We start from the raw sequence: 26007 nt of genomic DNA, 5'->3' as shown, positions 1-26007 counted from the left end.
GGAAACCAGCGCGGATGCTGCAGTCTTGTCTAATTGACAGACCGAAGGAGGATTTTTCGGCTGTCATTGTAGCCTGAAGCACAACCGGGTGAGCTGGCCTGTGCGGAAGCTGGGCCCCCGCAGGGCCTGTGGCCCTGGCTGTAAGCTGGACAGCATTTCCCTGTGGTCCTGCCAGGCCTGGTTTGTGAAGAGAAAGTTACAATGTTGCATGTTTGTGAAGAGAAAGTCAGTTACAATGTTGCATGTCCTGCAGTCTGGGTTTGTCTGCTGTTCCGCACAACTCCCAGTTGTGAATTTTGGGCAGGGGTCAGCCCACCAGGTCGCACACCCAGCATCTGTCTGTCTCTTTGGTGACACTGACTTTTCACTGGGTTAAGTGGTGACAGCCAGGCTTTCTCCTGTGAAGTTACTGTTTTTCTGTTTGTAATTCTTAAGCAATTTGTGGCCTCCATTGACGGTTCTCCCTGAATGAATGATCCTGCAGTGTTGACACCGGCACCACCTCATGCCTCCCATTCCCTGGCTGGAAACGCAGCACGCCAGCCTTCTGCTCATGGATGTCCCCACGGGCCAGGTGCTCGCTGTGCGCGCCTGCCTGCGTGCTCTGTGTGCGGGGCTCCCTCCTCTGCCCTGGGGACTGCACTTCCCCCGGGCGCCCCTCCCGTGTTGAGTGAGAAACCTGCTTCCATGTTCCTCAACATTTGACTCACTTGTTTGAGCCTCGAATACCCAGTCGGTTGTTTCAGAATCACTGCCGTCTGGGAGAGACACACCCACTCCCGGGCTGCGTGCTGGCTGTGCCTCCCAGAGCGAAGCTGGAGTGTGCGGGGCTGCAGCCTTCAGGGGCTCCTCGCTGCGCCCTCCCCCGCTCCCTGGGTCATAGGGTTCAACTTACATAATTGTTTTCAGTGTGTATTTCTTTTTTGTTAGTCCTCTTGTGAGGACATTTTTCCATTGATTTTTATTTTTTAATGTATTTTCATTGATTTCAGAGAGGAAGGGAGAGGGAGAGAAACATCAATGATGAGATCGAATCATGGATAGGCTGCCTCCTGCGTGCCCCCTACTGGGGATCAAGCCTGCCTCCCAGGCATGTGCCCTGGTTGGGAATCGAACCATAGGTTGATGCTCAACCACTGAGCCATACCAGCTTTTTTTATTTTTATTTTTTTATTTTATTGATTTATTACAGTGAGGAAGAGAGAGGGATAGAGAGTTAGAAACATCGATGAGAGAGAAACATCGATCAGCTGCCTCCTGCACACCTCCTACTGGGGATGTGCCTGCAACCAAGGTACATGCCCTTGACCGGAATCGAACCTGGGACCTTTCAGTTCGAAGGCCGACGCTCTATCCACTGAGCCAAACCGGTTTCGGCAGCTTTTTTTATAGTATTTGAAACATTCACATGGTTCCAGATATCAGAGTAATAGTATACTCAAGAGCAGTGTCTTGTTTGTTTCTGGTTTATTCTTCCTTTGCCTTTATGGGTACCTTTTACTTGTTCTCACTCCTTTTTCCACTCTGTTCTTTTTTTTTCTTCAGGTTTTAAAACTTTTTATTTGCATATTTAAAATATTGTGCATGCCAATAATTAAAATCATTTTAACAAAAAAAGTGGCCCTCTGATAACACTGCATTTTACAGCCTGCAGGACCCCTTGACCAGCTGGGTTTCCTTTAGCTTCACCGTCACCCCCCAGCTCCTGCCTTCAGCAGCGTGCAAATTCTCCCCTCCCGCCAGCCGGCCGCGAGGGGCAGGGCAGCTTCGTTGTCAGTGGTTGTGAGGGGGCAGCACAGTCACTTACACTGTCCAACCTCTTTGCCTCTTACAACGTTACACAGCGGGGAGAAGTCAGATAAGAAGGCAGCGCTCGCTCGCTCGGGGAATGTGCAGCTCCCAGTGGCGTGTGCGCCTCGTGCCGACCCGCCTGCTCGTCTCCTGCTCAGCCCTTTCTCTGCAGGCGGTGGGTTTTCTCCTGCGTTTCTGTCTTCACTGCCACGACCTCGGCCCCCGGACTTGTCAGGCATGGCTGCAGAGGAGCCGCGCAGGTGCCCAACGAGAGGAGTCTGACCCGCCGGGGGCGGCCGAGCTCACTCTGCCCTTCCCGCGCTGTGTCCTGTGTCGAGCTTGTTGGCACTGTGCCCTGTCGGCGCCCTCGACGCCCTCGTGTGCGGGGAGCGCCTCACCGTGCAGGCGTCCCACTCGCGCTCTGTCGCCGCCGCCGCCGCCCTCCCGTGGGCTCTGCATCTGTGCAGCCGTCCTCGGGCCGAGGCCGTCCCGTGTTGCAATTACACACAGCGCCGTAATGAGTAACTCAGTGTGTACGCACTTTCCTCTTGTTTGCGGTACTTCTTCAGGTGAATTCCCAGAAGTGGGCGGCGGGCTGGCGGGGGGTGTGTGCTGTGGACAGAGCAGCATCGGGCACGGTGTCCGCCCGTCCCCTGGTGGCACCGTGGGCGGCAGGCCTTTGAGGTCAGGCCACAGCGATGGATGGGGACGGTCGGCAGTTCTGATCGGCTATTCTGAGGAGTGAGATGGAGCATCTTGTCAGTTGTTGATGGCCTTCATTGCTTTGGCAACAGCGTCCTGCGAGGTGTGAGTGGGTGACGGCCGTGGTTCGCCCTCGTGTCCCTGCCCTGTGTGTGCAACACGCCTCGCCCTCCCGAGCTGCTCGCTCGGGGACGGGTCTCAGGCTCCCCCGTTCTTGACGGCCTCGAGGCCTGCGCAGGGGTCAGTAGCGTGTCCCTGAGTTGGGATTGGCGGTGTTTTCTCAGTCCCCGGCCTGCGGGGTCGGGAGGAAGAGCACAGAGGCGAGTGCCCTTTGTCACGTCCTGTCCGTTCCACACTCGGCTTCTGCCGCACACACGGCGCTCCAGCCTGCCCGCCTGCGAGGTGGTCTCTCCCAGGCTCACCACGAGGCACTGCTTTTCACTCTTTGTGGCCCCTCGCCGGGGGGCCGTCTCCATGACCGTGCCTGAGGCACGGATTCCTGGAAATGACACCAGCAGCACAGTCACCAACAGATTCGTCAGAATTAAAAACGGCTTCGGAGCACACGGTCCAGGAAGCAGACAGCTCGCGGACGGAGGGCAGAGGCTCGCCTGGCTCCCCGGCGAGGGTGCTGTCCGAGCCGGACGCGGCCCCGCGGGAGCCTTTCTTTTGCTTCTGTAACTTGTTTCCTGAGCTTGCGCAGTCCAGTGGCTCACTTCCATTTCTGCAACTTTCTAAATAAACTTTCTCTTCTGATTATAAAACAAAGAAAAGAAGACACATCTCTCCATCAGCAAGGTGGGCGGCTGTGGTCAGAACGGTGGACAGCGACTGTGCGAACTGGTGGGACGGTCAGACCTGGCCTTCCTGGTGGAGACATGAAATGGTGTGGCCGCTGGACTCCATCTGGAGGCCGAGGTCTGAGCTCCGGGCGCCAGGAGGCTCGCTGGCTCTGGCTCTGGCTTCGGGTGGCCCCTCGGGCCTCTGCCCCTGTTGCTGGGCTTGAGGGCAAACTGTTCTCACCCCACCCCCCACTGTGGCTGGTGTTGCCCTGACCACCCTGTGCCCCGCAGTGATCCTGCTTCGGAGGTGCACGGTGCTGGCCTCGCGTGGCCAGACCCCCCACTCTCCCGGCGTGCAGGGCGGATGCGCCCGGCTGTGGGATGTATGAGCGGGAGTAAGTGCATCCGGGTGCTGTCCCTCACTTGCTCGGTGGTGATGCTGTTCGTAGGCAAAGGCAGCAAATGCTTGGGTTTCCCCTCCCTTCCCCTTTTCAAATGGGAGTTTGACTGTTCCCGCCTCCTCATTGTTGGCCCTTGTCAGCCGGAGGGGAAGAGCTGCACTGCCCCACGCGTGTGGAACCACCGGTGACAGTTTCATTATTGAGCTCAGGTGTCCCATCTGTGCTGTCACACGGCCCCTCTGTCCCCTGGGCCCCATAGTATGGAGGGGTCACCACCCCCCTGCTTTTCCTGCCCAGCCTCAGCCACGCTTCCCAGGAGCCCTGGCTGCTCTCAGTGGGAGACGGTGCACAGGACCTCGGTCACTGCCCCAGGCAAGGCGCCCGGAGCTCGCTCGCTGCTTCAGCTCTGGCTCCCGGGGAGGGCGGAGTTCTCCCCCTGCGGGGCTCCCCCACACGCCCTGCAGTGGGATGATGCACATGTGTGGGTTTGCACTTTCTCTCCCAGGGCTGAACATGGAGCTGGAGGACATTGCGAAGCTGAAGAGTAAGTGCTGTTCTCACCCCACCCCCCACTGTGGCTGGTGTTGCCCTGACCACCCTGTGCCCCGCAGTGATCCTGCTTCGCCTGGAGGGGGCCATCGATGCTGTGGAGCTGCCCGGAGGTGACGGAGGTGTCACCAAGCCGGGGAGGTGAGGGACTGGGAGCTGGCCCTTGACCCCAGGCCCTGCCTGGAGCTGGAGCTGGATGTGTGTGGGGCTCTGTCCTGGCTGCCCAGTGGGGTCCCTCCCAGGTCTGGAGGCCCAGGAGGCTGCCGACTCACCCGGATGTGCACTGGTCTGCTGTGTCCCCTCTGGTGCTCAGACACCGGCCCAAGCACACCTTCTGTTAAGACGGAACATGCAGTCACACCAGCCACTTTGTTAGGCCTCAGAGGGCCGACTATTCCCAACAGCTCCAGACGTCTAGGCCTCTGAGGCCGGGCAGTGGAGTTCGTTCCTGCAGGCAGATGCCAGATCCTGGCTGAGGCTGGTGGTAGCCTCCTCGGTCCACAGCTGACGGCTGCGCTGGGACCGGGCCAGGTTGTTGAGGGCTGGATTGATCAGGAATATTCCAGAGCACAGGCCGCCTGTCTGCTCTATGCTCAGATGCTCACAGACACCAGTTGCCTCCCAGATGAAGGAAGCTCCCTGCCTGCCCAGCCCCACACCGTGGCGCCCAGATCTGGTGCCGCCTCCCATCTCTCCCCAAGCTGCTCTTTGGGGGCCTGGCCAGAGCCACGGCCTCAGGGGCCCTGACGACCTCCCTCTGGAGCCCGGGCCGGGCACTCCTGGCGCAGAGGCTGTCCCCTCAGGTGGCCGCCTGGAGGGCTCAGGGCTCGTTTCTGAAAAGCCGTCGGCCATTAGGTTCCCAGAGCCCAGCTGGTCACCTCTCTCCCCGGCAGCTACATCTTCGAGCTGTTTGCCGAGGCCCAGATCACACTTCAGACCAAGGGCTGCATCTTGGAGTCCCTGGACCAGATCATCCAGCACCTGGCCGGACGTGAGTCCCACCCGCCCTGCGCCTCCTGCTGCCTGTGCCGAGGGCAGTGCACGGACATGGGACGTGCGGGCACGGTGCCGTGCCACGTGGTGATTGGTCCAGCTTTGCACCAGCCTGCTGTTCCCAGTCAGCTTTCCAGAAGAGCAGGCTCATGGAGCTGTGGGCCCCGCCGGCCTCTGTTCCGTCGTGGGCAGGGGGTGGGGCCAGGGGTGGGGTGAATGGGCATCCTCAGCCTTATTTGGTTCCCCTCACCGATGCTCTGGAGACACACAGGGAAGAGCAGGCAAGCCCCTTCCTGGGTGCCCCATGTGGGTTTGGGGTGAGGCGGAGCTTAGCACGTGTCCAGGAGGCTCCTGGCTCCTGAGCCGCAGCCTGGTGGTCAGTGTCCGCTGCTCCCACAGGCGCAGGGCTGTTCACCAACACGGCGGGACTGCAGAAGCTCGCGGACATCATCCAGGTAGGACCAGGGGCGCCATGCAGGCGGCTCCTTTCCCCGTGGAAGTAGATGCTTCCTTTTCCTGTACCTGTCCCTCGGCCTAGACTCGGGCAGGCCTGCGCGCCCCCTGCCTCAGAGCCTCAGCCCTCAGGCTGCTGTCCGCCTGAGCGCACTGCCTGCCTCGGGCCGCACTGCACGGGGGCAACGGGCAAAAGCCTTCTCAAGGTTTTCCTGAAACAGCTTTTCAGAGGAAAATCTGAGCATAAGCCCATCACAGAATGGGGGTGAAGGCTCTCCTCCCAGCCCCATGTCTGGCCTCAGAGCCCGCCACCCCGGAGAAGCGTTCAGATACGTGGCGAGTGTGTTCAGTCAATGTCCGTGAGCCCAGGTGGGGCCTGCGGGGCGGGCCTTACCCTGGGCCCTGGAAGCTGCTTTGGGGTGGGGCAGCCAGCAGGGGTCGGGAAGCCCCTCCTCTGCAGACCCAGTGGGGATGCTACATCTCAGGCCACTGCACACAGCCACTGCCTGCCCCCCAACTTCAGCACACTGTCCTCTGTCCAGCTGAGGAGCCCGCCGCTCTCCCTCAGTTGCTGGCGGCTGGGGCCAGCTGGGCGTAGTCAGGCCGCGGCGGGAGGCCTCTCTGAAGGGCCCTCTGGGCCGGTGGTGGGAGCTCTCCCTCCTCGGTGCCTGTTGGGGGAGCAGGTTTCTGCCCTCCGGACTCTCTGGAACCCAAACTGCTCGGCCAGTTTGGGATTTCCTGCAGCAGCTGCTCTGAGTGACCCTGGTGGGTGATGTGGGGTCCCTGCCTGCCTGGGGTGCGTGCTGGCCTGTCCCCTCCAGCGGAGAGAATGTGACTGGCAGCAGCTCATCCCCTTTGTGGGCATAGGCCCCCCAACAGGGCTGTGCGGGTGGGTGCGGATAGGGTCCCGGGTGCTGCTGGCCCGGCCCTGGAGCCTGGGTGCTCTGTTCCATGGTGGGGCGGTGGGGTGCCCGCCGTGGGGCAGTGGGCTGGTCAGATGGACAGCCTGCGGGAAACACGGGAGCTCACGGTTTGTGCAGGGTAGAGGGTCTAAAGCTGGTGCAGGCTGGAGACTGAACGAGGCCAGCTTCAAAGGGACAGAGCAGGCGGGGATGTGGGGCTCTGAGATGGCGTGCGACCTGCTCACGTGTGGGACCAATCGACAGGATGTGGTGCTGCCAGGCACAGATGCCACTGGGCATCGACAGGACAGGCCCGGCCCTGGACAGTGCTGCGTGCACCCACTCGATGTTCTGTGGTGGAAGGGGTCATGGGAGGGTGGGGAGTGGAGGAGGGGGAGACAGCATGGCAGCACCATGGGCAGGTCACGGGGGACTCACGCTGGTGTGACTGCAGCTCCTTTGCGTCTCCCAGCTGGGGGCCCTGAGGGGAGCAGAGGGGATAGGCAGAGGTGCTATTGGCTGGAAGACAGGGGCAGGTGATGACGACACCCTGAGTGTCTGTCTGTCCTGTGTGGTGTGTCCTGCTGACCTTGCCCTCATCTCCTTTCAGATGGTGTTCAGTGCAGACCCTGCCGAGGGCAGCTCCCCAATGGGGCCCGCGGCCTCTCAGTCCTACAAGGTGGGGGCTGCCTCCAGGAGGGGCTATGGGCAAGGGTCCCTGTCCTGTGGGATGGGGGCCGCCTCTAGGAGGGGGGGCTACAGGTGGAGGGCTCAGGACACCTGTCCATTCTTCCCCCCAGGTACACATCCACCCCGACACCAGCCACCGGGGGACAGCTCATCGGTCAGATGCTTGGAGCTCCATGGCGTCCAGAAGGCGAGGTATGGCGCCTGGGGGCCGGACACGCCCCGGGCACACCCAAGCAGGCCTTTGAGTCCAGCCTCCTTCGCTGTCAGCGCTAGAGAGGCCTGCGAGGAGGCGGGTGGCGCCAGGCCTCCCACATCAGCCAGGCCGTTTTCTTTCTTTTCTTTTTTCTTTTTTAAATATATTTTATTGATTTCAGAGAGGAAGGAAGAGGGAGAGAGATGGAAACATCAATGATGAGAGCAAATCATGGATAGGCTGCCTCCTGCACGCCCCCTACTGGGGATCGAGCCTGCAACCTGGGCATGTGCCCTGACCGGAATTGAACCCAGGCCAACGCTGTATCCACCGAACCCAACGGGCTTGGTCCACCCAGGATGTTTTGAGAAGGGTTGTCACCAGCCCCTGACCGGGCACCGGGCTGTCACCCTGTCCCACCAGGCGGACAGATGTGGGGCAGGTTCAGGCTGAGGCCACTCCACAGGCCTCAGGGCCGCATCGGAGGTCTGCTGGCCGATACCACTCAGGTCCCGGGTGCAGCCTGTCTCCCTGACACCCACTGTGCGCTCAGGCTGTCCTGAGTCCTGCCCTCTCCATACCAGCTTCCTCTGCTGCCCGGGTCCTCGGTGCTGGGGACACTTGGGCGGAGCCTGTGCTGGCCCAGGCACAGACTCCTGAGGTGCCCAGTCCTGGTCACCGCCCCTGGGGACTTAGCTTTTGGGTGGGGTTTGTAGCCCAACAGGTCCAGGGTAATGTGATGGTGCTGTGGTCAAGGCCACCCCCATCCCGGCCAGTCCCCAGTGCCGCGGGTGGCCCGCCAGTGCCACCTGCTCCAGGTCAGCTCTCGGCATTGCCGGACCCCTCCATGCTCCTCGGGCTGCCGCCTGCTGTCCCTGTGGAGCTGAACAGGGACAGAGGGTTAGGAGTGTGGGGCGGTTGTGCCAGGATCAGTTCGCCCCTCACACAGCACCATGATCTCGGAGGCCAGCTGGGCCTTAGCCCTGGCAGGTGTACGGGTGCGGAGGGTGAGTGGGGCACAGTAACCTGTGTTCCTGTACCTCTGAGAGTGTGTGGATTCTCAGAAGTAGCCACTCCCTGGGTGGGGTGTTTATAGGAAATGGGATAATTTCCGGCCTCCCTGAAAGCTGGGGCGGGGGGGTGGGGCCTGGCCCTGGCACAGAGGAGTGCAGGCTGAGGCCCGGCCCCAGGTTCCCCATGCTCCCCCAGGTCACCTGTCTCTGCTGTGGCAGATGGCAATGTAAGAAACATCCAGACCTGTAGAGGATTTTTATAAGTTTATTTGAGCGAAACTGACAATTGCTAGGAAGCAAAATCTGAAGGGATTGAGAAAATGCTCGGAGAATGGCGGTTTTACATGAAATCCATCGGTGGTAGATTAGGGAGGTGGGAGAAAGCAAAGTGGGGCTGCCTCTGGGATGGGATAAAAAATAAGACACATAGTTTTACATTGGTGGGTACTGCACATAGAGATGGTACTGGGGGGGGACACGGTGACAAGGAGGAGTCCTGTGGACTCTGGTGGGAGACTGCGCTCTGAGGGCTCTGGAAGGGAGATGACTCTGCCATTCCACAGGTCGGCTGTAGATGCAAAAAGACAAAACCAGGCTCAGTTAGGGGAAGACTGGCCTTTGGAAAGGGAGCTGCAGGCCTAGGAGGGACCCGCTGTTAGTCTGGAATCTGTGTGTTCAGACCGTCCTGGTGGTTACTTTCGGCAGGCCCTGGGTCATGCCGGCTGCTCCCACTGCCCCTCCTCCGTCCACGTCGCAGGGAAGATCCCATCCCGAAAGTAAAAAACGGTTCTCTGACCCTACCCCAGAAAGTGGCTCATTCTTTTCTGGAAATGTCCCTGCTGACCTGTGACCTAGTCTTGACGTTAGAGCCCTGTTTGAAGTCATTTCCTGAGTGTGGGGAGCAGCGAGTGGGAGGCAGGTGTGTCTGCCCGGGTGAAAGGGGGGCCTGGTCTCCTTCCCCGCGGGCCAGGACGAGGGACTGCCACTCCCTGGGAGCTGACGGCACCCCTGCTGCTCCTGCCTCGCAGGCCTGAGCTGTCTCCTCCCTGCAGCTCCAGCTTCGGGTCCCTGGAGGCCCGGGTGTCGGAGGCGGGACTCTGCTTCCTTCCTGGGTGCCTGTGGCCTCTGTGTCTCCATGTCTGGGGTTGGGGTTGGCTGGCCTCTCTGGAGGTGACCCAGTGTCTTTTCCCAGCTTCTCTGGGTCAACTTCCTGTTCCGCAGGCACCCCCGGCAGGGCTTTCTCTCCCCTGCAGCTCAGGCAGGCCCCGCAGGCACACTTGGACGCGCCCAGCAGCTGCTGAGGGAAGACTTGTGGGTGGCGGTCGTGGGCCTCCCTGTGGGTGACTGAGTCCCAGCCTCGTGCTTGTCCGGCAGGGAAGGTGCTCAGTTACTGGTGCTTCAGCCCTGGCTGCAGCATGCGTGAGCTGGTCCGCCAGGGCGTGCGCACGCTCCTCCTCACCAGCGGCACGCTGGCCCCGGTGGCCTCCTTCGCCCTGGAGATGCAGATGTAAGGCTGCCCTTGCCCGGGCCGGGGTGATTGCCTGGGTGTTGGGGGTTCAGAACTTCACGGGGGACATCCCTGCCTTCTCCCGCCGCCTCCAGCCCCTTTCCAGTCTGCTTGGAGAACCCACACGTCATCGACAAGCACCAGGTCTGGGTGGGGATTGTCCCCAGAGGCCCTGATGGAGCCCAGCTGAGCTCCGCCTTCGACAAACGGTAGGGGTCCCGGCCTAGGGAGGTGAGCGGGTGGCCGGGTGCTGGGACCCGCGTGGCAGCAGCCTCCTGGCTTCCTGCAGGTTCTCTGACGAGTGCTTGTCCTCGCTGGGGAAGGCGTTAGGTGAGTTCCCGGGAAGCCCCGGCCTGGCTGTCCCATCCTGGACCCAACCCATCCCTGGTGTCTGGGGAGCCCGCCTCGCCCTGCCCAGCCCTGCACCCTTCCCCGCTTTCTCGTGCTGGGGCAGCTGGCGGGGCCTCTGGACGCCCTTCCCGCTGACCATGGCTGCTCACTTCCAGTCAACATCACCCGCGTGGTTCCCCACGGGCTCCTGGTCTTCTTCCCCTCCTACCCCGTCCTGGAGAAGAGCCTGGAGTTCTGGCGGGTGTGTTCCCTTCCCCGTCCTGGGGCGGGAGGGGAGCCCAAGGCCAGCGTGGCTGTGGTGCGGCCGTGGTGCCGGGTCTCAGGAGCCTCACTGTCCGCTTCTCCTCCTCACAGGCCCGGGACTGTGCCAGGAGGCTCGAGGCCCTGAAGCCTTTGTTTGTGGAGCCGAGGAGCAAGGACAGCTTCTCAGAGGTCCGAGTTCGCTGGGCCCACTGCCCCGCGGGAGCCCCGGGCTGGCCGCCGTGCCTCCCCGGCGCTGCGTGGCTGCCGCCTGCGCCTGGGCCTGCTGCCTGGTGGAAAGCTTGGGCGCAGGGCTGGTGGCAGCAGGTGCCTGGGGGGAAAGGCTCCGGTCCGGCCCTGTGTTTTCTGGGAGACGGAGCAGCCCGGGGTGCTGGGTGCAGGTCAGCCTGGGAGCCCAGCCATGAAGCGGCTTCCAGAGGAGGGTGTACGGGCCTCCCTCGTGGAGGTGGAGGGGCCAGGGCTTGCTCCGGGTGACCCGTCTCCTTCCAGGTGATGGGTGCTTACTACGCGAGCGTCGTCTCCCCAGGGTCCCGAGGGGCCACCTTCCTGGCTGTGTGCCGGGGGAAGGTGAGTCGGGTCCCACACGCACTGCCTGTCTTTCCTCCCCCACGGGAGCTCATGACTGCGGCCTGAGGGACTGCGCTGCGGGTGGAACGGGCCGGTCCCTTCCCTTGGGCCCCACTTCCAGCAAACACGAGTTTGGAGGGCAGCCCCCTGGCCCTGGCTGGGGCCGGCGGGGTGGGCACGGGTGGGACAGAGGAGGAGGTTCCAAGAACGTGACAAGCGGTGGTGGGGTTCTGGGAGAGTGGGCCCGGCCAGGGCCGGCCCAGGGCTGGAGTCCTGTCCCCCACTGCCCACACCGGGGAGCTTGTGGCGTGAGGGTCTGGGCAGACCCTGGGGAGGTCCGCAGGCCCGCCGGGCTGTGGGTGAGGACTGTGCTACCCCAGGCCAGCGAGGGGCTGGACTTCGCGGATGTGAACGGCCGAGGGGTGGTTGTCACGGGTCTCCCGTACCCGCCACGCAAGGACCCCCGCGTCATCCTCAAGATGCAGTTCCTAGATGAGATGAAGGGTCGGAGTGGGGCCTCGGGCCAGGTGAGGTGCCGCGTGGTGGGCGGGGACCTGGCGGCCCTGGAGACCTTGTGACCAGCTCCTCCCCCTCCCCCAGTTCCTCTCTGGGCAGGACTGGTACCGGCAGCAGGCGTCCAGGGCTGTGAACCAGGCCATCGGGAGGGTCATCCGGCATCGCCACGACTATGGGGCCGTCTTCCTCTGTGACCACAGGTGTGGCCCTTTCACCGCAGGGTCCCTGCTGGGGGTGGGCGGGACTCGGGCTGATGGCCCCTCCCCCCAGGTTCACCAGTGCGGATGCCAGAGCCCAGCTGCCATCCTGGGTGCGCCCCCACGTCCAAGTGTATGACCACTTCGGCCACGTCATCCGAGATGTGGCCCAGTTCTTCCGGGTGGCTCAAAAAGCAGTGAGTCCTGAGTGCCCAGCTGGCTGTGCCCCCTCGCCCTCCCCAGGGGAGGAGTTGGGTGGGACTCCCAACCCCAACCGCCTGTGACTGTCCAGATGCCGGCGCCTCTGGCTGCCACCCCGAGCCGGGCCCGGGGAGAAGGCGCCGTCCCAGTGGCCGTGTCGCTCGGGGCCCTCTCCACCAAGAAAGCCAAGAGTCTGGACCTGCACGTCCCCAGCCTGAGGCGGAGGCCTCCAGGTGTGTGTGGCCGGGTGATGTGGCGGGGGCTGCTCCCACAAGGCTGACCAGAGCGCGGGGGTCTGACTGCTGCGGGGACCTGCTCACCCCTGCCCTCCCCCAGGACTGCCGGCCTCCGGGGACGGCGGGGACACCGAGGGCAGCCTGTGTGTGGAGTACGAGCAGGATCCGGTTCACACCCAGCGAAGGCCTGTGGGGCTGCTGGCCGCCCTGGAGCACAGCGAGCAGCTGGCCCGAAGGCCCGGGGAGCAGGCCGGGCCCGGGGAGGAGGAGGTATGGGTGCAGGGGCTCCAGAGATGGACACAGACCCCAGGCACGTCCTGTCTGTTCTCGGGCACCTCCACACTCATCCCATAAGTCCCCTTGTTGGGCAGGTGGTTGGGGTTTCAGCACACGCCTAAGCCCCTGACTGGGGCTCCCCAGCACCCCTCTCGCCGGGGCTCCACTGCCCCCTGTGGGCTTTGACATGGTCCTCTCAGGCCCGTCCTGCTGCGCCTTCGGGAGCCGGACGGTGGCCAGCTCCTGCCCAGCGGCTTTTGCCCTGAAGTCGCAGCTTTGACCTGGAGGTCCCTGTGTCCTGCTGGGTGGCATCCCCTGCTCCCTTCCCGTCAGCCCCGTCAGTTACTACAAGACCACGTGCCGTGCCTGCTCTCGGACTCTGCCCCAGCTGACCTCACTGTGGCCCCGCACAGTGTCACCCAGGGCTTGGCAAAGGGCCCGAGGGCCTGGGTTGGGACAACAACTGTGTGACCCCCCAGGCACAGTGCCACTCCAGCTCGTCCCTCCCCGGGGAGAAGAGGTCTGTGGCGGAGCAGAGAGGGGGCAGGAAGAAGATCAGGCTGGTCAGCTGCCAGGTGGGTGAGCCACCCAGACCCCCTGGGGATGTGGTGGGAGCCACGGCTGGTGCGGCTCTTGGTGCTCTTGTCCACGGCCGGTGGCCCTGACCCAGCAGAGGGTGAGGTGTGAGCCGGCCGAGCCTGCGCCATTCTGACTCCACTGTCCCTAAGGGGTGGGGGGCTCGGCTGGGCTGGGCGTCGGGGTGCAGGAGCTGAGGGTGCAGTGTGGCTGTGATGCCTGCCTGGCCCCGCCTTCGTGTTGCCGGGACGTTGACAGTGAGGTGCAGATCTGCGTCTTGGTCCTGACGGTGCCGACTGGCCTCCCCGCCCAGGTCCCCTCTCCTCATTCAGCCTTTCACGGCGGGAGCACGAGACTCCCACACAGTGTGCGAGAACAGCACGGCCTGGTGCCGGCCACGGGCTCCTGCCCTGGGACCCACGCGGAGTCCTGCACACTTGTGGTCAGGGTGGGCCTTTCAGACATGGGCTCCTTTCACAGAAGGCCCTGCCCCCAGCACGCAGGAGTCAGGCCCCGGCCCTGGAACCTGCACTGGGGTGGGCCTGCAGCCAGGCTGGCTCCCCCGGGCAGTGCTGGGCCCTGGCATGAGGTAGAGGCCATATGCCCACACATGGGGAGGGTCTGTGTCCCCATCCTCAGATGAAAGCAGTTGAGAGCAACTGAGGAGACAGTCTGGGCCAAGAAGCCTCGGGAAGCCCCGCGCACTCCTTTGTCCATCTCCCTTGCTTCTGGGAAAAACCAGGCGGGGGTGTCAGGAAGTGGGCTGGGGGCCAGGGGCCTGCCTGTGCTGAGGGCTGAGCTGGGCGGACCAGAAAGCCTGTCTTCCACGCTTCCCGTCTAGGCCCATGTCAGGGCCGAGGGCGCAGCGGGAATGGAGCCGGACACCGCCAGCCCCAGGGTGTGAGAGGTGTCCCTTGCTGTGAGCTGCCCACCTCCGAGCCAGGAGTGTCCACTGAGCCGAGTGCTGCTGCAGCTGCACCGGCCCTGGATGACCCGTCCTGGAGCCGGTGGGGGCAGGAGGCGGGGTCGGAGGGCAGCCCAGGGCCTCAAACCCACCTGTGCTGGTCCTGAGAGGCGTGGCCTCCCTGCAGCCCCTCCTGGCTGCCTTCAGCGGGACCCCTGCCACCTGCCAGCCACACGCTGGGACTGAAGGGCCTGAAGGGTCCGGCGTGTCTGATGCGTTCCTGGCTGTGTCCAGCAGGAGGGGCTGGCGGCAGGCGCACAGGCGGACAGAGCCAAGCTCTTCATGGTGGCCGTGAAGCAGGCGCTGAGCCGGGCCAGCTTTGCCGCCTTCACGCGGGCCCTGCAGGAGTATAAGGGCTCGGACGACTTCCGGGCTCTGGTGGACCACCTCAGCCCCCTCTTCGCCCAAGACCCCAAGAAGCACAGCCTGCTCCAAGGTGCCTTGGGGGTGCCGCAGCCATGGGGTGGGGCCAGAGGACACGGGTGGGCCACCCAGGTGCAGGGTTGTCCCTGCTCCCTAGCAAAGGCCCGGGAGGTGGCTGCAGCATGTGGGACCCGCGCACCCAGACACCCCCTCCAACAGGCTTCTGCCAGTTTGTGCGGCCACACCACAAGCAGCGATTTGAGGAGCTCTGCCTCCAGCTGACGGGCAGAGGCTGCAGCCACCCACCTGAGCACAGCCTTCCGCGTGGGCAGCGGACGCAGCCGGCCCTGGACCCCGGTGGTGAGCGGGGCTTCCCCCGGCAGACTGAAGGGGCTGGCACCTGGGGTCCTGAGGTGGGCCCCAGCTTGGTCCAGCCTGTCTCTAGGGGCCAGCGGGTCACTGAGGGTGGCACCACGTCAACCCCCAGAGCATGTACAGCTGTCTTCCCCACACCGGGCTCCTAGAGCCCCTTGTCCCCCCCCCCCCCCCGGAGGGGGCCCTGCACCTCCGGAGCGAGGGAGCCCGTCCCTGTCCTTGAGCAGCCTGCCCTGGTGGGACTTCCTCGGGGACACGCCCTGGGGAGGGGACTTTCCAGCCCCAGAGTCACTCCCTCCTGGGTTTGGTGCCACAGGTGTCCCTCCGAGCAGCCAGCTCCACGGGCTGTGCAGGTCAGGCCCGAGGAGGACATGAGCCGTCTCCCCTTGGGCAGACCTGCCCCCTTGGGGACCAGCTGGGTGACTCCCGTCTCCCTGTGCCTCAGGAAGGAGGGAGCCTGTCCCCAAGATGACCCTGTCCCAGAGTGCGGCCAGGCAGCTGGACACTGGAGGGCACCTGAACCGCGGCCAGCCTCACCTGGCCTCCCGGCCACCACCCGAAGGTACGTGGTCCCTGAAGAGACTCTGACCAGAGCCAGGAGCTGAGCTGAAGCCCTCGGAGGGAGGAGCCTCCTGGGGGCTCTGGGCCCCGACGCAGTCTGTATTCCCTCCCCCTCAGGAGACACTGGCCTCTGTGCACAGGAGGGGCGTGGCGCGCCGCAAGCAGAGAGGCCGAGCCCGCCTGTTGTGAGCACCTACCTGGCGGATGCCCGCAGGGCCCTGGGGGCTGCCGGCTGCAGTCAGCTCCTGGCAGCACTGACCACCTACAAACAGGATGACGACTTCGAGAAGGTGGCGGCTGTGGTGGCAGCGCTGACCACCTCGAGGCCTGAAGACTTGCCCCTGCTGCAGAGCAAGTTTCTGAGGAGGGGCCTTGGAGGGGCTCTGGGGGAGGGGACTCAGGGGACGGGGGCAGGTCCTGAGCGCCCCTTCCCGCAGGGTTCAGCATGTTCGTGCGCCCACACCACAAGCTGCGCTTCTGGCAGATGTGGGCAGACCTGACCGGCCGGCCGCCCCCGGACACAGGCACCGTGCCCTCGGGACTGCAGGAAGGGAGCTCCGCGGCGTTTCCCATCCTCACCCCCAGGGCGCTCTGGCCAGGTAGGGTGAGCTGCTGGTGCCCTTGCCACCCCTCCCCTGTCACCCCAGAGCCCTGTGCAGCCTCGGGAGGCACGGGCAGCAGAGGCGCACCAGCTGCCCCTCGGACTCACTCCTCTGTGTCCAGGCCCCTCCGAGCCAGAGAGACCAGGGAGGACCCAGAGCAAGATCTCCTCCTTCCTCCGGCCACGGCTGGACCCCCAGTGACCACGGACAGACCGTCTGAGTGGTAGGTCCCGTGGGTGCTGCTGCCAGCAGAGGAAGCCATGCCTTCCCCGTGTCCCTCCTCCTGACAGCAGCACCCAGGGGAACGGCTGCCGGGCACCACCCCTGTGGGGGAGGGCAGGGAGGGGAGCCTGGCAGGTGTGGCCAGCGTCCTCCGTGTCTTCCCAGACCCCCAGGAGGACATGGTGTGCTGGACCTGGGGCGCCCCCGCCGGGAAGCAGAACCACAGGCCACTCTTCTGGAGACGCCTGGGCTCGGCAGGGCCTCCGAGGCTGAGGCCACCCTCCCAGGATGCAGCGTGGACACTTGTCTGCTGGCTCAGGGCGGGCCAGGCCCAGCACCAGCAACCCCTTCTGCGCAAGGGACAGCCCTGAGACAGCAACCAGGTCTCGGGCCGCCTGGGAGAAGCCCTGCAACCACCGGGGGGTACGCGGGCGAGGTTCCCCAGAACTGTCCCTGGCTGTGGGCTTGTGGAGGGGCCTCGGGCCCACAGCTGGGCCGCACCTGGAGGGGCTGCACCCTGGGCCATGCTGGGGCTGTGCCTGGAGGTGGCCGAATAAAGCTGCTGGCACATGGCCTGGGCTTGGTGATGGGGTTTGAGATGCCAGAGAGAAAGGGGGGGGGGCGCGTCTGCCTGGGGTCCCCCGCCCACCCTGTCCCACGAGAGGGTGCCTGAACTTGGCTCAGCCTCCATCCTTGCAGCTGGACAGGAAGACACTGGCACCAGAGGGGAGAGGAACCTGCCTGCCTGCCCCCCTTACACACCCTGACAGGCTTTGTCACTGGGTCACAGGCTGTGCCTGGTGATAGGAGGGCCCTCACAGGACTGCCTCCTGCACTGGGCGGGGGGCGGGGGGGGGGGGGTGTTGGGCCAGGTCAGGTGAGGGTGCTGCGACTGCCCAAAACTAGGTCAGAACATGCCCTAGCTGGTTTGGCTCAGTGGATAGAGTGCTGGCCTGCAAACTGAAGGGTCATGGGTTCAATTCCAGTTAAGGGCACATGCCAGGTCACAGGCTTGATCCCTAGTCGGGGGCGTGCAGGAGGCAGCTGACCAATGATACTCATCATTGATGTTTCTATCTCTTCCTCTCCCTTCCTCCCTGAAATCAATAAAAATATATTTCAAAAACAAAATTAACTGGGTCAGAACATGGCCTGCTGGAGGTCACCAGCCCCGCCCCGGGGTGTGGCGAGGCCAGCCCTTATAGGAGGCGCTGGGCCAGAGCTGGAGCTCTCTGGTTGGCTGCAGGTAGAGTGGGCGGGGCCGGCTTCTGCTGGGACCAGTGGGAATGTGGCTGTGGCGGACCGGTGTCCCCGCTGAGTCCTGCTCCAGGGAGGATCATGAAAGCGCCGGCCAGGCTGCCCCTGATCCTGCCGAGGGCACTACCGTTGCTATTGCCGATGCTGGCCGTGCTCGGGGCGGCGGAGGACGTGCCCACCTACCCGTGGTGGGACGTGGACACGCAGGAGTGGCTGACGTGTGGCCAGTGTCCCCCAGGCACCTTCGTGCACCGGCCGTGCAGCCGGGACCACCCCACGACGTGCCGCCAGTGCCCTCCTCACCACTACACGCAGTTCTGGAACTACCTGGAGCGCTGCCGGTACTGCAACGTGGTCTGCGGGGAGCATGAGGAGGAGGCGCGGCCTTGCTCTGTCGTCCACAACCGTGCCTGCCGCTGCCGCCCAGGCTTCTTCGAGTTTGCGGGCTTCTGCCTGGAGCACACGCCCTGCCCGCCTGGCTATGGAGTGGTTGCCCTTGGTGGGTACCGGGCACTGTGGGTGGCGCCGGGCCAGGACTCCATGAGGATGCTCCGGGTCACCCTGACCCTGTCCTCCCATCTCGTCCCCAGGCACCCCCACCCAGGACACACAGTGCCAACCATGTGCCCCAGGCACCTTCTCGGCCAACAGCTCCAGCTCGGAGCAGTGCCAGCCCCACCGCAACTGCACAGCCCTGGGCCTGGTCCTCAACGTGCCGGGCGCCCCCTTCCGTGACGCCCTGTGCACCAGCTGCACAGGCCCCCCTCTCGGCACTCCAGAACCAGGGAGTGCAGGTGACTGGACCGGGGCAGGTGAGCCGGGGGGGGGGGGGGCGCGCAGATGGGGGGAGGTTGGCCAAGGGGTGGCAAGCTCAGCCTGTGCCCTGCCCCAGCTCTTGGCCAGTCCAGCCCTGGAGTCAGGCATTTAGCGGGCATCTGGGAAGTGCCTCCAGCCTCGTGGGGTCAAGGGTCCCCAAGACCCACTGAGGAGCCCTGGGTGGTGGCAGTGGCACCATTGAGTGCACTGTGCTGATGGCTTTAGCACCGGCAAGCAATGCTGCTCCCCACCCCATCACTGGGTGCTCAAGTCAGCAGTGGCGTCCCCTCACCCAGGCCCACATCCTGGGGCCGCCTCTCCCACCACCCTCCTGGCCTGGGATCCCAGCAGGTCACTCTCAGGTGTTAACGCAGGGGCATGGGGAGGGCTGTCTGCAGGGAGCCTTCACCCCAGGACCTGGCCCAACCCTCCCACAGGGACCGAGGAGTGTGAGCGCGCCCTCGTGGACTTCGTGGCTTTCCAAAACGTCTCCCTCAGGAGGCTCCTGCAGCTGCAGCACGCCCTGTCGGGCCCGGGGGCATGGACTCCCCGCCGGCCCTGGGAGGACCGCCTGTCCTTGCAGCAGACACTGCGGAGGCAGCTCACGAAGCTCCGCGAGGCCCGGCCCGGGGCGCTGGCGGCAGGGCTGCTGCAGGCCCTGCACACGGCCAGGCTGCCGGGGGTGGAGCGCACTATCCGGAAGCGCTTCTCCCTGGCCAGCTGAGCCCCTTATTTATTCTACTGACAGGCACCAAGTTTAGTTTTTATAAAACCCTTTTGTAAAACTGATTGTGTAGAACAGTGCTGTGTGACGGTGGTGGACTGAGGCAGACCTTGATGGCAGGAGGATCATGGGAAGTGGCCAGTGGGTGGCAGGTGTGGCCTTCCCGCTGTGGGGCACAGGGGAGCTGAGGCTCCATGGCCCGGCCCCAAGCTGAGCTCTGGGTAGTTGGGTGTGGAGGGTAGGTCAGGGCCAGTCAAGGAGTGGCAGTGCCCAGGAGGGTCACCAAGTCCAGGGGCTCTGCTGTGAAAGAGGACTCAGCGGACAGCCACGCCCCACGCCCCTCCTTTTGAGTTCCACCCACTCCCTACCAGCAGGGGACTTCCCAGGAGGGACCAGTGTCCCACCGGCTTTCTGGGAAATGGCTTTTCCCTTGTGGGCAGGCTCACACCCTCAACATGAGGGAACCCAGGGAACAAAGGACTAGATGGCTCCAGGGTGGGGGATGGGACTCCCAGCCCTAGCTGCCCCCACTTCCCAAAAGGCCCAGGATTTCCCATGAGTCACATCCCCTGCCACTGGGTCCCCAGCCCCACCCCCACCCCTGACTCATCCCTTTCCCAGCAGCTCCTCTCAGGCCCCCACTGGGAGGGAAGGAGGGGAGTCTGGTGGGACCTCCCAGGAACATGAAGCCAGCAGGTCACTGGCTGTGGCCCAGCCATTCCAGCAGGAATGCCCTTGGGCTGTGGCACTACACAGGCTCAGAGTAAGGGTGCACAGGAGCCACGCAGACTGTCTTTATTCTCTGCACAGGCCACTGGTCACCAGCTCCCACCGGGGCCCCAGGACCAGCCTTGCCTGGAGGGCCTGTGCTGCTGGGCACAGGCGTGGAAGGGGATACACCCCTCACGCTCAGCTGGGAGCACAGGCCCAGCACACCACCCACCGGGCAACACAGGGACCCAGCCCACCACCCAACATCCCCACGTCCAGGTCACCCAGCCCCCCTGAGGCATCCCTGAACTGGCAACCGTGGCTGTCCCAGGTGGTGGCAGGTGTGCTAGGGGCCTCCCGCTCCCAGCTTGCCGCTCCCTGACGTTGGGCCAGTGGTGGTGGCGGCGGCAGGGTCCACAATGGCTAGTCAGATCGCACCTAGCCCAGTCCTGAGGCGGCATCAGATCCCAGGACCTGCTGGCCTTCGGGGATGTGGGTTAGACTTCCTTCAAGGTGACACCAGCTCCCAGCCCACCTCCATGATCGGAGGAGGCAGGGGCCGAGGCCAGCAGGGCCCCCCAGCCTCCTTCGTGGGCATGCTGTGGTTGGAAAACGCCACCTCTGCCCAGGATTCCTGAAGCCCGCCCAGGCCAGGCTGGGGCGAGCAGCTCCAAAGGGCACCCACTGGGCCGAAAACCGGGCCTTGAGTGGGCCCTGCTGCCCCCACTCCCCTGGCAGAAGCCTCCGGGCGCCTACACTTTTCAGGACACAAAAGTCTGTCTTAGAGAAAAAACAAAGCAAAGAAAAAAATCCCAAGGCAAAGCCAGCCCGGCCCCAGGACCGGCGGCCCCAGCTGCAGGTGTGCTCCTCTGGCTCAGGCCCCGCTGTACGCGCCCAGTGCTGGCTGCACCTACGTGATGTCCCTCTGCCGAGGCGGCCGGTGCACATTCCGCACGACGCACTTCACCATCCACTCGATGCCCTCGCGCACCCCTTTGCTGTGGAGACAGTAGGTATGAGGTGGGGCCACCCGGGACCCTGGGGCAGGGTGAGGGCCCCACTCACCCTGTGAGGGCTGAGCAGGCCTGCGTCAGGCAGTCCCGCCGGCCGATCTTGGAGGTGCAGTCACTGAACGCAGTCTTGATATCCGGAATGGAGAGGCAAGTCTGGGGGGAGAAGGGGGGGCAGGCTGTAAGGCACAGCCCGTCCCTCCTAAAGCCATTTCCTGGCATCAGAGAAATTGTCCAGCCCCCAGGGCAGTCCCTAGAGCTGCCAGAGGTCAAAGGGGCATGAGCTCAAAGATGGGGGCTGAGGACGGGGTGGGGGCCAAGGTGGCCCCTTCAGAGCTTCTCTGCCCAGTAGGGTCCTGCCTGGTGAGTGGCCTCAGACAGCTGGTTGTAGGAGGATGGGAGCAAACTAAGATGCACGCTCAGGATGCTGTAAACCCCACCCTGCGCACAGCCCTTCCCTGGGGGTTTGGCTGACGGGTGGTCCCCAGAACGGCCTGGGTCCCTCCCCAGACAGCCCCTGGTTTTGGGGTGGGGCTAGCACTGCTGCCAACTCCAGGAGCAGCCGACAGGTTGGCGTCAGCTCTGACACCACCCTGAAGACACCACCTTCGTCTCCTCTCCAGAGCTTTCTGTGGGTCACATGGGTCTCCCAGGGCCACAGAGGGGCAGGACAAGGTGCAGCCGCCCCTCCCCGCCCCCCATGGAGAGGAAGTGCCCTGCACAGCCAGCAGAGGCCTCGGGAGAGCTCTGTGCACCGGGGGCAGACACCGTGCAGGGTGTCCGAGGAAGGTGGGGGCAGGCTCACCTCAACATCCTGCTTGTTGGCCAGCACCAGGATGGGGACACCGTCCAGAGCCTCGCTCGTGACCATCTTCTCTGGAATGGGCAAGAGGGGGCATTAGCACCCTTTTTCCCCCCATTGTCCCCCCGACCACCCAGCCATACCAAGGAGTCCATACATTCCTACCAACCTCTCCATAGGCGGGGACACTCCCTCATGGCCAGGACCCTCTGACCTGACATGGCCCAGCTACAGACACACGGGATGTGCGGACTGGACATGAACAGCCCCCAGCCCTGGTTGGGCTGTACCCACCGAAAGCTTGCTTGGACTCTGACAGTCTCTCCTCGTCTGTAGAATCGATGACATAGATGACACCGTGGCACTCAGCATAGTACTGGGGAAGGGGTAGAGGGTGAGCCATGAGCATTCAGCCAACCCCCAAGTAGGGCGGAGTGTGGAGGGGCACCCCCCTAGGCCCCTCAATGGAAGGACTTGCTGACCTTGGACAGGGGTAGCCACCTCCGCTGACCACTTCCTAGGGGCTGTATCCCATATCCTACTTCGGGCCACCCACGACCACGGGCCTGAGGGTGGCCCGAGGGGAGAAAGGGGGCTTGGAGGCTGGAGGAGCGCAGACCAAGCCGGTCCCAAGCAGACCCGGAAGCGGAGCACACCCGTGGGGCCTCGTGCTGGCACCGACAGCACGCCCAGAAGGGCCTCCGAGGGCTGGGCCAGTGCCGCCTGTGAAGCAGCGCTGTGCCCTGTGCCCATCGCAGGCCAAGGACCGAGCCAGCTGAGCTTGGAGCTGTGTGTTCTGGATGATGCCAGAGAGTGGTCAGCCATGAGCTTGCTGACAGCAAGGGTCACGGGGAGCCCCCTGCCAACCCTTAACTGCCGGAGCCAGGGGCTGTGGGGCAGTGGGGCTGTGGGGCGAGTGGAACATATGCACAAAAGCAGGGCCTTCTGAGAGACGGACTCCCTGGGCCCGGGGCACCAGGGACACAGCCAGACCTGGTGAGTCCACATTCTGACCAACCACGAAAGAGCGCTGGCAATGTCCACACTGCGGAGCAGACAACAGAACCTTGCCACTGGGCCCCCCTCCTGCCTGTCACCTGGCACAGCCAGGCTGTGCTGTGGACTAGGCAGGATGACCCGGTGGTCAGCAAGCCGAAGGATGCTCTGGAACATTCCTGAGGGTGACGCCCACCCCATCTAAGACAAGCCTGTGTCGGTACTCACTAGAGGCGGCCCTGGGTTTTGCAGGCTGTGAGGCCTGCACACCAGCCTTCATGCCAGTGACGTGCGGTACAGCTGCTCTGGGCGCACTGGCCCTGTTGCTGACCGAGTGCTGGGCCACAGCAGAGGTCTCTGTGCAGAAAGGAGGCCTCTCCCGCTCCGGGCTGGCAGCCGGGGAGAGAGTCGCACCAGCCATGCGATGGCAGAAGACTGCACTGCCCGCGTGTCTGGGCCCCGTAGGGTGACGGCTCAGTGATGAGAGCACACATCTGGGGTGGGGTGTGAGCAGGCTGTGTCACCCACGGCCATGGGGGGAACCTACAAAACCACTGGGACCAGGAAAGAGTTCAAGTGTAGCTTATGGGTGGACAAACAGCAGTCCCTCAATGCAGCCTAGAGGGACAGAGGCCAGAAGTCCTCGCGTGGCTGAGCGCCAGGTGGTCTCCCCGAGGGGAAGACATGGCCTATCTAGGCATTGGTGAGGGGCTCATTGGTGAGGGGCACAGGCCCTGCTCATCACTTCCACTGCCCGCTGGGCTCGGCAGAGTTGGTCACTGCAGCGCCCGCTCACCAGTCACAGCAGACCCTCTGGGCCACAGACCCTGGCTGCCTCCTGGGCATCTTGGCAGAGAGCGCACCCTGGTGGACGTAACTGACCCTACCACAAGAGGTGGGGTGCCACTCCACAGTGGAGCTAGGAAGCACCTGAGGAACCCATGGGGTCCACCAAGAAAGGAGCCACACCAACACACAAGTGGTAGCTAAGGGGGACCACACCAACTGCAAAGCCAGCCTGTAGTCCCCCCTTTCCTGTCCCTCTCCCAGCTTCCCCTTAGCAGAGGCCCTGGGACTTGGAGGAGCCGTCCCCAAGCAGAGGCGTGAATTCAAGGGGCACAGGAGGCCTCCACAGGAACGGTCACCCACTGAGGCCTGGCTGCCCGGCGGTGGGCAGGATGCCAAGTGGACAGCAGGACCCACATTGCCATGTGGCCCACCAGGCGACAGGGAGTCCTGGCCAGCCTGGTCCGCCTGGGCAGCATGAGGAACAACTTCCCTCCAATGCTTCCCCCTGGCCCCCACCCAGGATGACCTCGCCCTGTTGTCCTGCACCTCCCCACTCCCTTCCCAGGTGCTGACCCCCAACACCCACCCTGCACCCCAACCTCTGCCTATTAGCTCCGGAGACCCTGGCCTACAACAGAAGGTCAGGATCTGTGTTCACTCCCCACATGGTCTGGGACTCAGACGTGTAGGCTCGAGCTTGGCTCTGCCTCAGGATAGTTTAAATGGCCAAGCCTTCTGGCCACAAGACAGAAGCTGCCCTCTTGGCTGGAAGTCAAGGCGGGGGGAAGCACTTGGGTGGTAGTGGGGGTGGGGGGAGACAGGAAAGGGGGACTGGGTACCTGTTGCTGGGATCAAACCAGAAATCAGGACCTTGCCATTCAGTTCTAAACACATGGGCCACCAGTAGGTGTCGGGAAGACACGCCTGTGCCCCCAACATTAGACCAGCACACCCATCACCAGTTCACCGAGGGAGCTGCCGGAGGGAGGGAGGTGGGTCTCCTCCTCGCGGCTACACCCAGTGCCTGGTTTGGGGTGTGGGGAAGGGCACCGCCATCTCAGAATGCCCAAACCCTGTGTCAGAAGAGACAGCGGCGGCTGCGGGCCTTTGAGGACACCTCTGCCTGACGGGGAAGGGCCAGGCGGGAGGTCGGCCCTAAGCCAGAACGGAGAAGGGCCAGGCGGGAGGCCGGGCCTGACGCTGCTGAGCACGCCGGCACTGCCTCCGCCACGTCTGGCTCTGGGCCACCTTGTCTCGCCCTGTGCTCACCAGCAACATTTCTACGCCAAAAGGAAGCAAGTGGATCCTCACCCTCAGGGAACTGTTTCAGGAACCAGGGTAGAATAGCGGGGGGCGGGGGGGGGGGGTCAGGAACAAAGAGGGTGACAGAGCTGCTGACAGGAAGTAAACGTGCGTCTGAGGCCCTCTGTGAAAAGCGGGGACTGGATGAGGGTGCCACCTGGAGGGAAATGGCGTGAGGCAGGTGGCCTGTGCGTCCGTCTCACCTTGTCCCACAGAGACTGCAGCTCCTCCTGCCCCCCCAAGTCCCAGAACATGAGTCGAGCCTTCCCCACGTCCACAGTGCCGACTGAGGAGAGAAGAATCCTGGTGAGGCTGTGGCCCCGGTCCAAGACACACAGCCTCACCGCTCCCCTGGGAATAGCACCCCGCTCCCGTGCTCCTGCGAGGGGCCCTCCAGGAGCTGGTGGCCTCACACACGGACGTCACAGCACCCTCTGGGCGAGGTCCCACCCCCACAGCCCTCGGCGACCCCCTTACTGTTCAGACCCACGGTGGTGGTGATTTTGGAGAGACTCATCCCCTTGTAGTTCTTGCTAAACCGGGTTTTTGATTGCTCCAGGAAGGTCTGAGGGGGAGGAGACAGGCACGGAGGCACTAGAGTCGTTTCCAAGGCTTATTCCGAAAATAGACGTTTTGCTGTTAGAGCAGCTGGTGGTGACTGTCCCCTGGCCTTGGGTGGGGAAGGAACGTGGGTGTCCCAAGGCCTTGGGTGGGGACTGGATTCGGAGCAGGCAGTGAAGGGGCCAGGCCAGCGGGGCCGGGGACGGGGAAGCATACCGTCTTCCCGGCATTGTCCAGGCCCAGGATCAGGATGCAGTACTCGTCCTTCTGGAACACGTACTTGTACAGCCCCGACAGCAGCGTGTACATCCTGCCAGGGTGCCAGGAGCTGAGTCCAGGAGCAGAGTCCAGGACCCGGGGACGCCCAGCCTCCCCACCCCCGCGCCAGGCGACCTGACCCGGTCCCCCGTCCTGGGACCCCAGCCCGCAAAGCCTCCAACACCGCCTGCGGAGCGCAGGGCGCCCCCACTGCTTCACTCCCGCTTGGCGCCGCCGGGGATTCGCTTCCCCAGCCAGACGGGGGTCACCACGCCTTCGCTCAACTCGGTCCCGCCCATCAGGCGGCGCAGGGCTCACGGCAGGACCCCTGCAGGCGACATACGTGGAAGCCCCGCTTTTCAGAGGCGGGTGTGGTGCAGTGGCCGGTAGGCAGCGGGAGGCCCCGGAGCCCCGCCCCCAACGCCAGCGTCAGGCCCGGCGCCCAGCTCCGGCCTACCTGCGCCCGCCCGGGCCGGAACCGCCGCGCGCCTGACCCGTTGACCCCACGCCGACCCGCGCTGCTCCGCGCGGTGCCCG

The 26007-nt window shown here is 64.0% G+C and overlaps 3 protein-coding genes across 7 annotated transcripts in view; 2 read left to right on the top strand and 1 right to left on the bottom strand.

Annotated features, from left to right (window-relative positions):
- RTEL1 (regulator of telomere elongation helicase 1) overlaps positions 1–17069 on the top strand; it is a 37626-nt gene extending 20557 nt beyond the window's left edge. Inside the window, 26 exon segments of the mRNA XM_054724118.1 lie at positions 4182–4220; positions 4288–4366; positions 5119–5216; positions 5618–5673; positions 7184–7252; positions 7374–7455; positions 9844–9976; positions 10072–10185; positions 10266–10306; positions 10483–10568; positions 10682–10759; positions 11078–11155; positions 11536–11682; positions 11756–11871; positions 11942–12065; positions 12161–12302; positions 12406–12575; positions 13061–13156; positions 14359–14557; positions 14704–14844; positions 15305–15421; positions 15538–15771; positions 15858–16019; positions 16144–16236; positions 16363–16481; positions 16483–17069. Coding sequence (XP_054580093.1) covers positions 4182–4220; positions 4288–4366; positions 5119–5216; positions 5618–5673; positions 7184–7252; positions 7374–7455; positions 9844–9976; positions 10072–10185; positions 10266–10306; positions 10483–10568; positions 10682–10759; positions 11078–11155; positions 11536–11682; positions 11756–11871; positions 11942–12065; positions 12161–12302; positions 12406–12575; positions 13061–13156; positions 14359–14557; positions 14704–14844; positions 15305–15421; positions 15538–15771; positions 15858–16019; positions 16144–16236; positions 16363–16481; positions 16483–16917 — 3248 coding nt within the window. The 3' untranslated portion in view covers positions 16918–17069.
- A 419-nt stretch (positions 17070–17488) lies between these two features.
- On the top strand, positions 17489–19106 carry TNFRSF6B (TNF receptor superfamily member 6b). Of its 2 annotated transcripts, none has more exons than XM_028133518.2 (3): positions 17489–18000; positions 18092–18295; positions 18755–19106. In XM_028133518.2, the coding sequence occupies exons 1-3, from the start codon at positions 17583–17585 to the stop codon at positions 19039–19041; spliced, it is 909 nt and encodes a 302-aa protein (XP_027989319.2). In that variant the 5' UTR covers positions 17489–17582; the 3' UTR covers positions 19042–19106. The 2 variants fall into 2 exon arrangements, with proteins under 2 accessions (XP_027989319.2, XP_027989318.2); XM_028133517.2 differs by having other exon boundaries at positions 17490–18000; positions 18092–18313.
- Positions 19107–19805: 699 nt separating this feature from the next.
- Positions 19806–26004, bottom strand: ARFRP1 (ADP ribosylation factor related protein 1). Of its 4 annotated transcripts, none has more exons than XM_054723674.1 (8): positions 25928–26004; positions 25429–25798; positions 25129–25216; positions 24855–24937; positions 21859–21940; positions 21568–21638; positions 20818–20918; positions 19806–20750 (listed from the first exon to the last, which is right to left on the bottom strand). In XM_054723674.1, the coding sequence occupies exons 2-8, from the start codon at positions 25519–25521 to the stop codon at positions 20663–20665; spliced, it is 606 nt and encodes a 201-aa protein (XP_054579649.1). In that variant the 5' UTR covers positions 25522–25798; positions 25928–26004; the 3' UTR covers positions 19806–20662. The 4 variants fall into 4 exon arrangements, with proteins under 4 accessions (XP_054579649.1, XP_008155347.1, XP_054579650.1 ...); XM_008157125.3 differs by having other exon boundaries at positions 25429–25522; positions 25928–25943; XM_054723675.1 differs by lacking the exon at positions 25928–26004 and adding an exon at positions 25814–25898 and having other exon boundaries at positions 25429–25522.
- Between the last annotated feature and the right edge of the window lie 3 nt (positions 26005–26007).

This window comes from Eptesicus fuscus, chromosome 12 (assembly GCF_027574615.1).
Source record: "Eptesicus fuscus isolate TK198812 chromosome 12, DD_ASM_mEF_20220401, whole genome shotgun sequence".
In the NCBI taxonomy this organism is placed as follows: domain Eukaryota; kingdom Metazoa; phylum Chordata; class Mammalia; order Chiroptera; family Vespertilionidae; genus Eptesicus; species Eptesicus fuscus.
This window is presented reverse-complemented; position numbering and strand designations above follow the sequence as displayed.

Excerpts from the sequence above, each read along its gene's own strand:
- TNFRSF6B (XM_028133517.2), top strand. The coding sequence starts at position 17,583 with ATGAAAGCGCCGGCCAGGCTGCCCCTGATCCTGCCGAGGGCACTACCG. Across the intron at positions 18,001-18,091 it reads CTATGGAGTGGTTGCCCTTG|GCACCCCCACCCAGGACACA; the intron begins GTGGGTACCGGG and ends TCTCGTCCCCAG. Across the intron at positions 18,314-18,754 it reads AGGTGACTGGACCGGGGCAG|GGACCGAGGAGTGTGAGCGC; the intron begins GTGAGCCGGGGG and ends ACCCTCCCACAG.
- ARFRP1 (XM_054723674.1), bottom strand. The coding sequence starts at position 25,521 with ATGTACACGCTGCTGTCGGGGCTGTACAAGTACGTGTTCCAGAAGGAC. Across the intron at positions 21,941-24,854 it reads TGCAGTCTCTGTGGGACAAG|TACTATGCTGAGTGCCACGG; the intron begins GTGAGACGGACG and ends CCCCTTCCCCAG. Across the intron at positions 20,919-21,567 it reads CCAACAAGCAGGATGTTGAG|ACTTGCCTCTCCATTCCGGA; the intron begins GTGAGCCTGCCC and ends TTCTCCCCCCAG.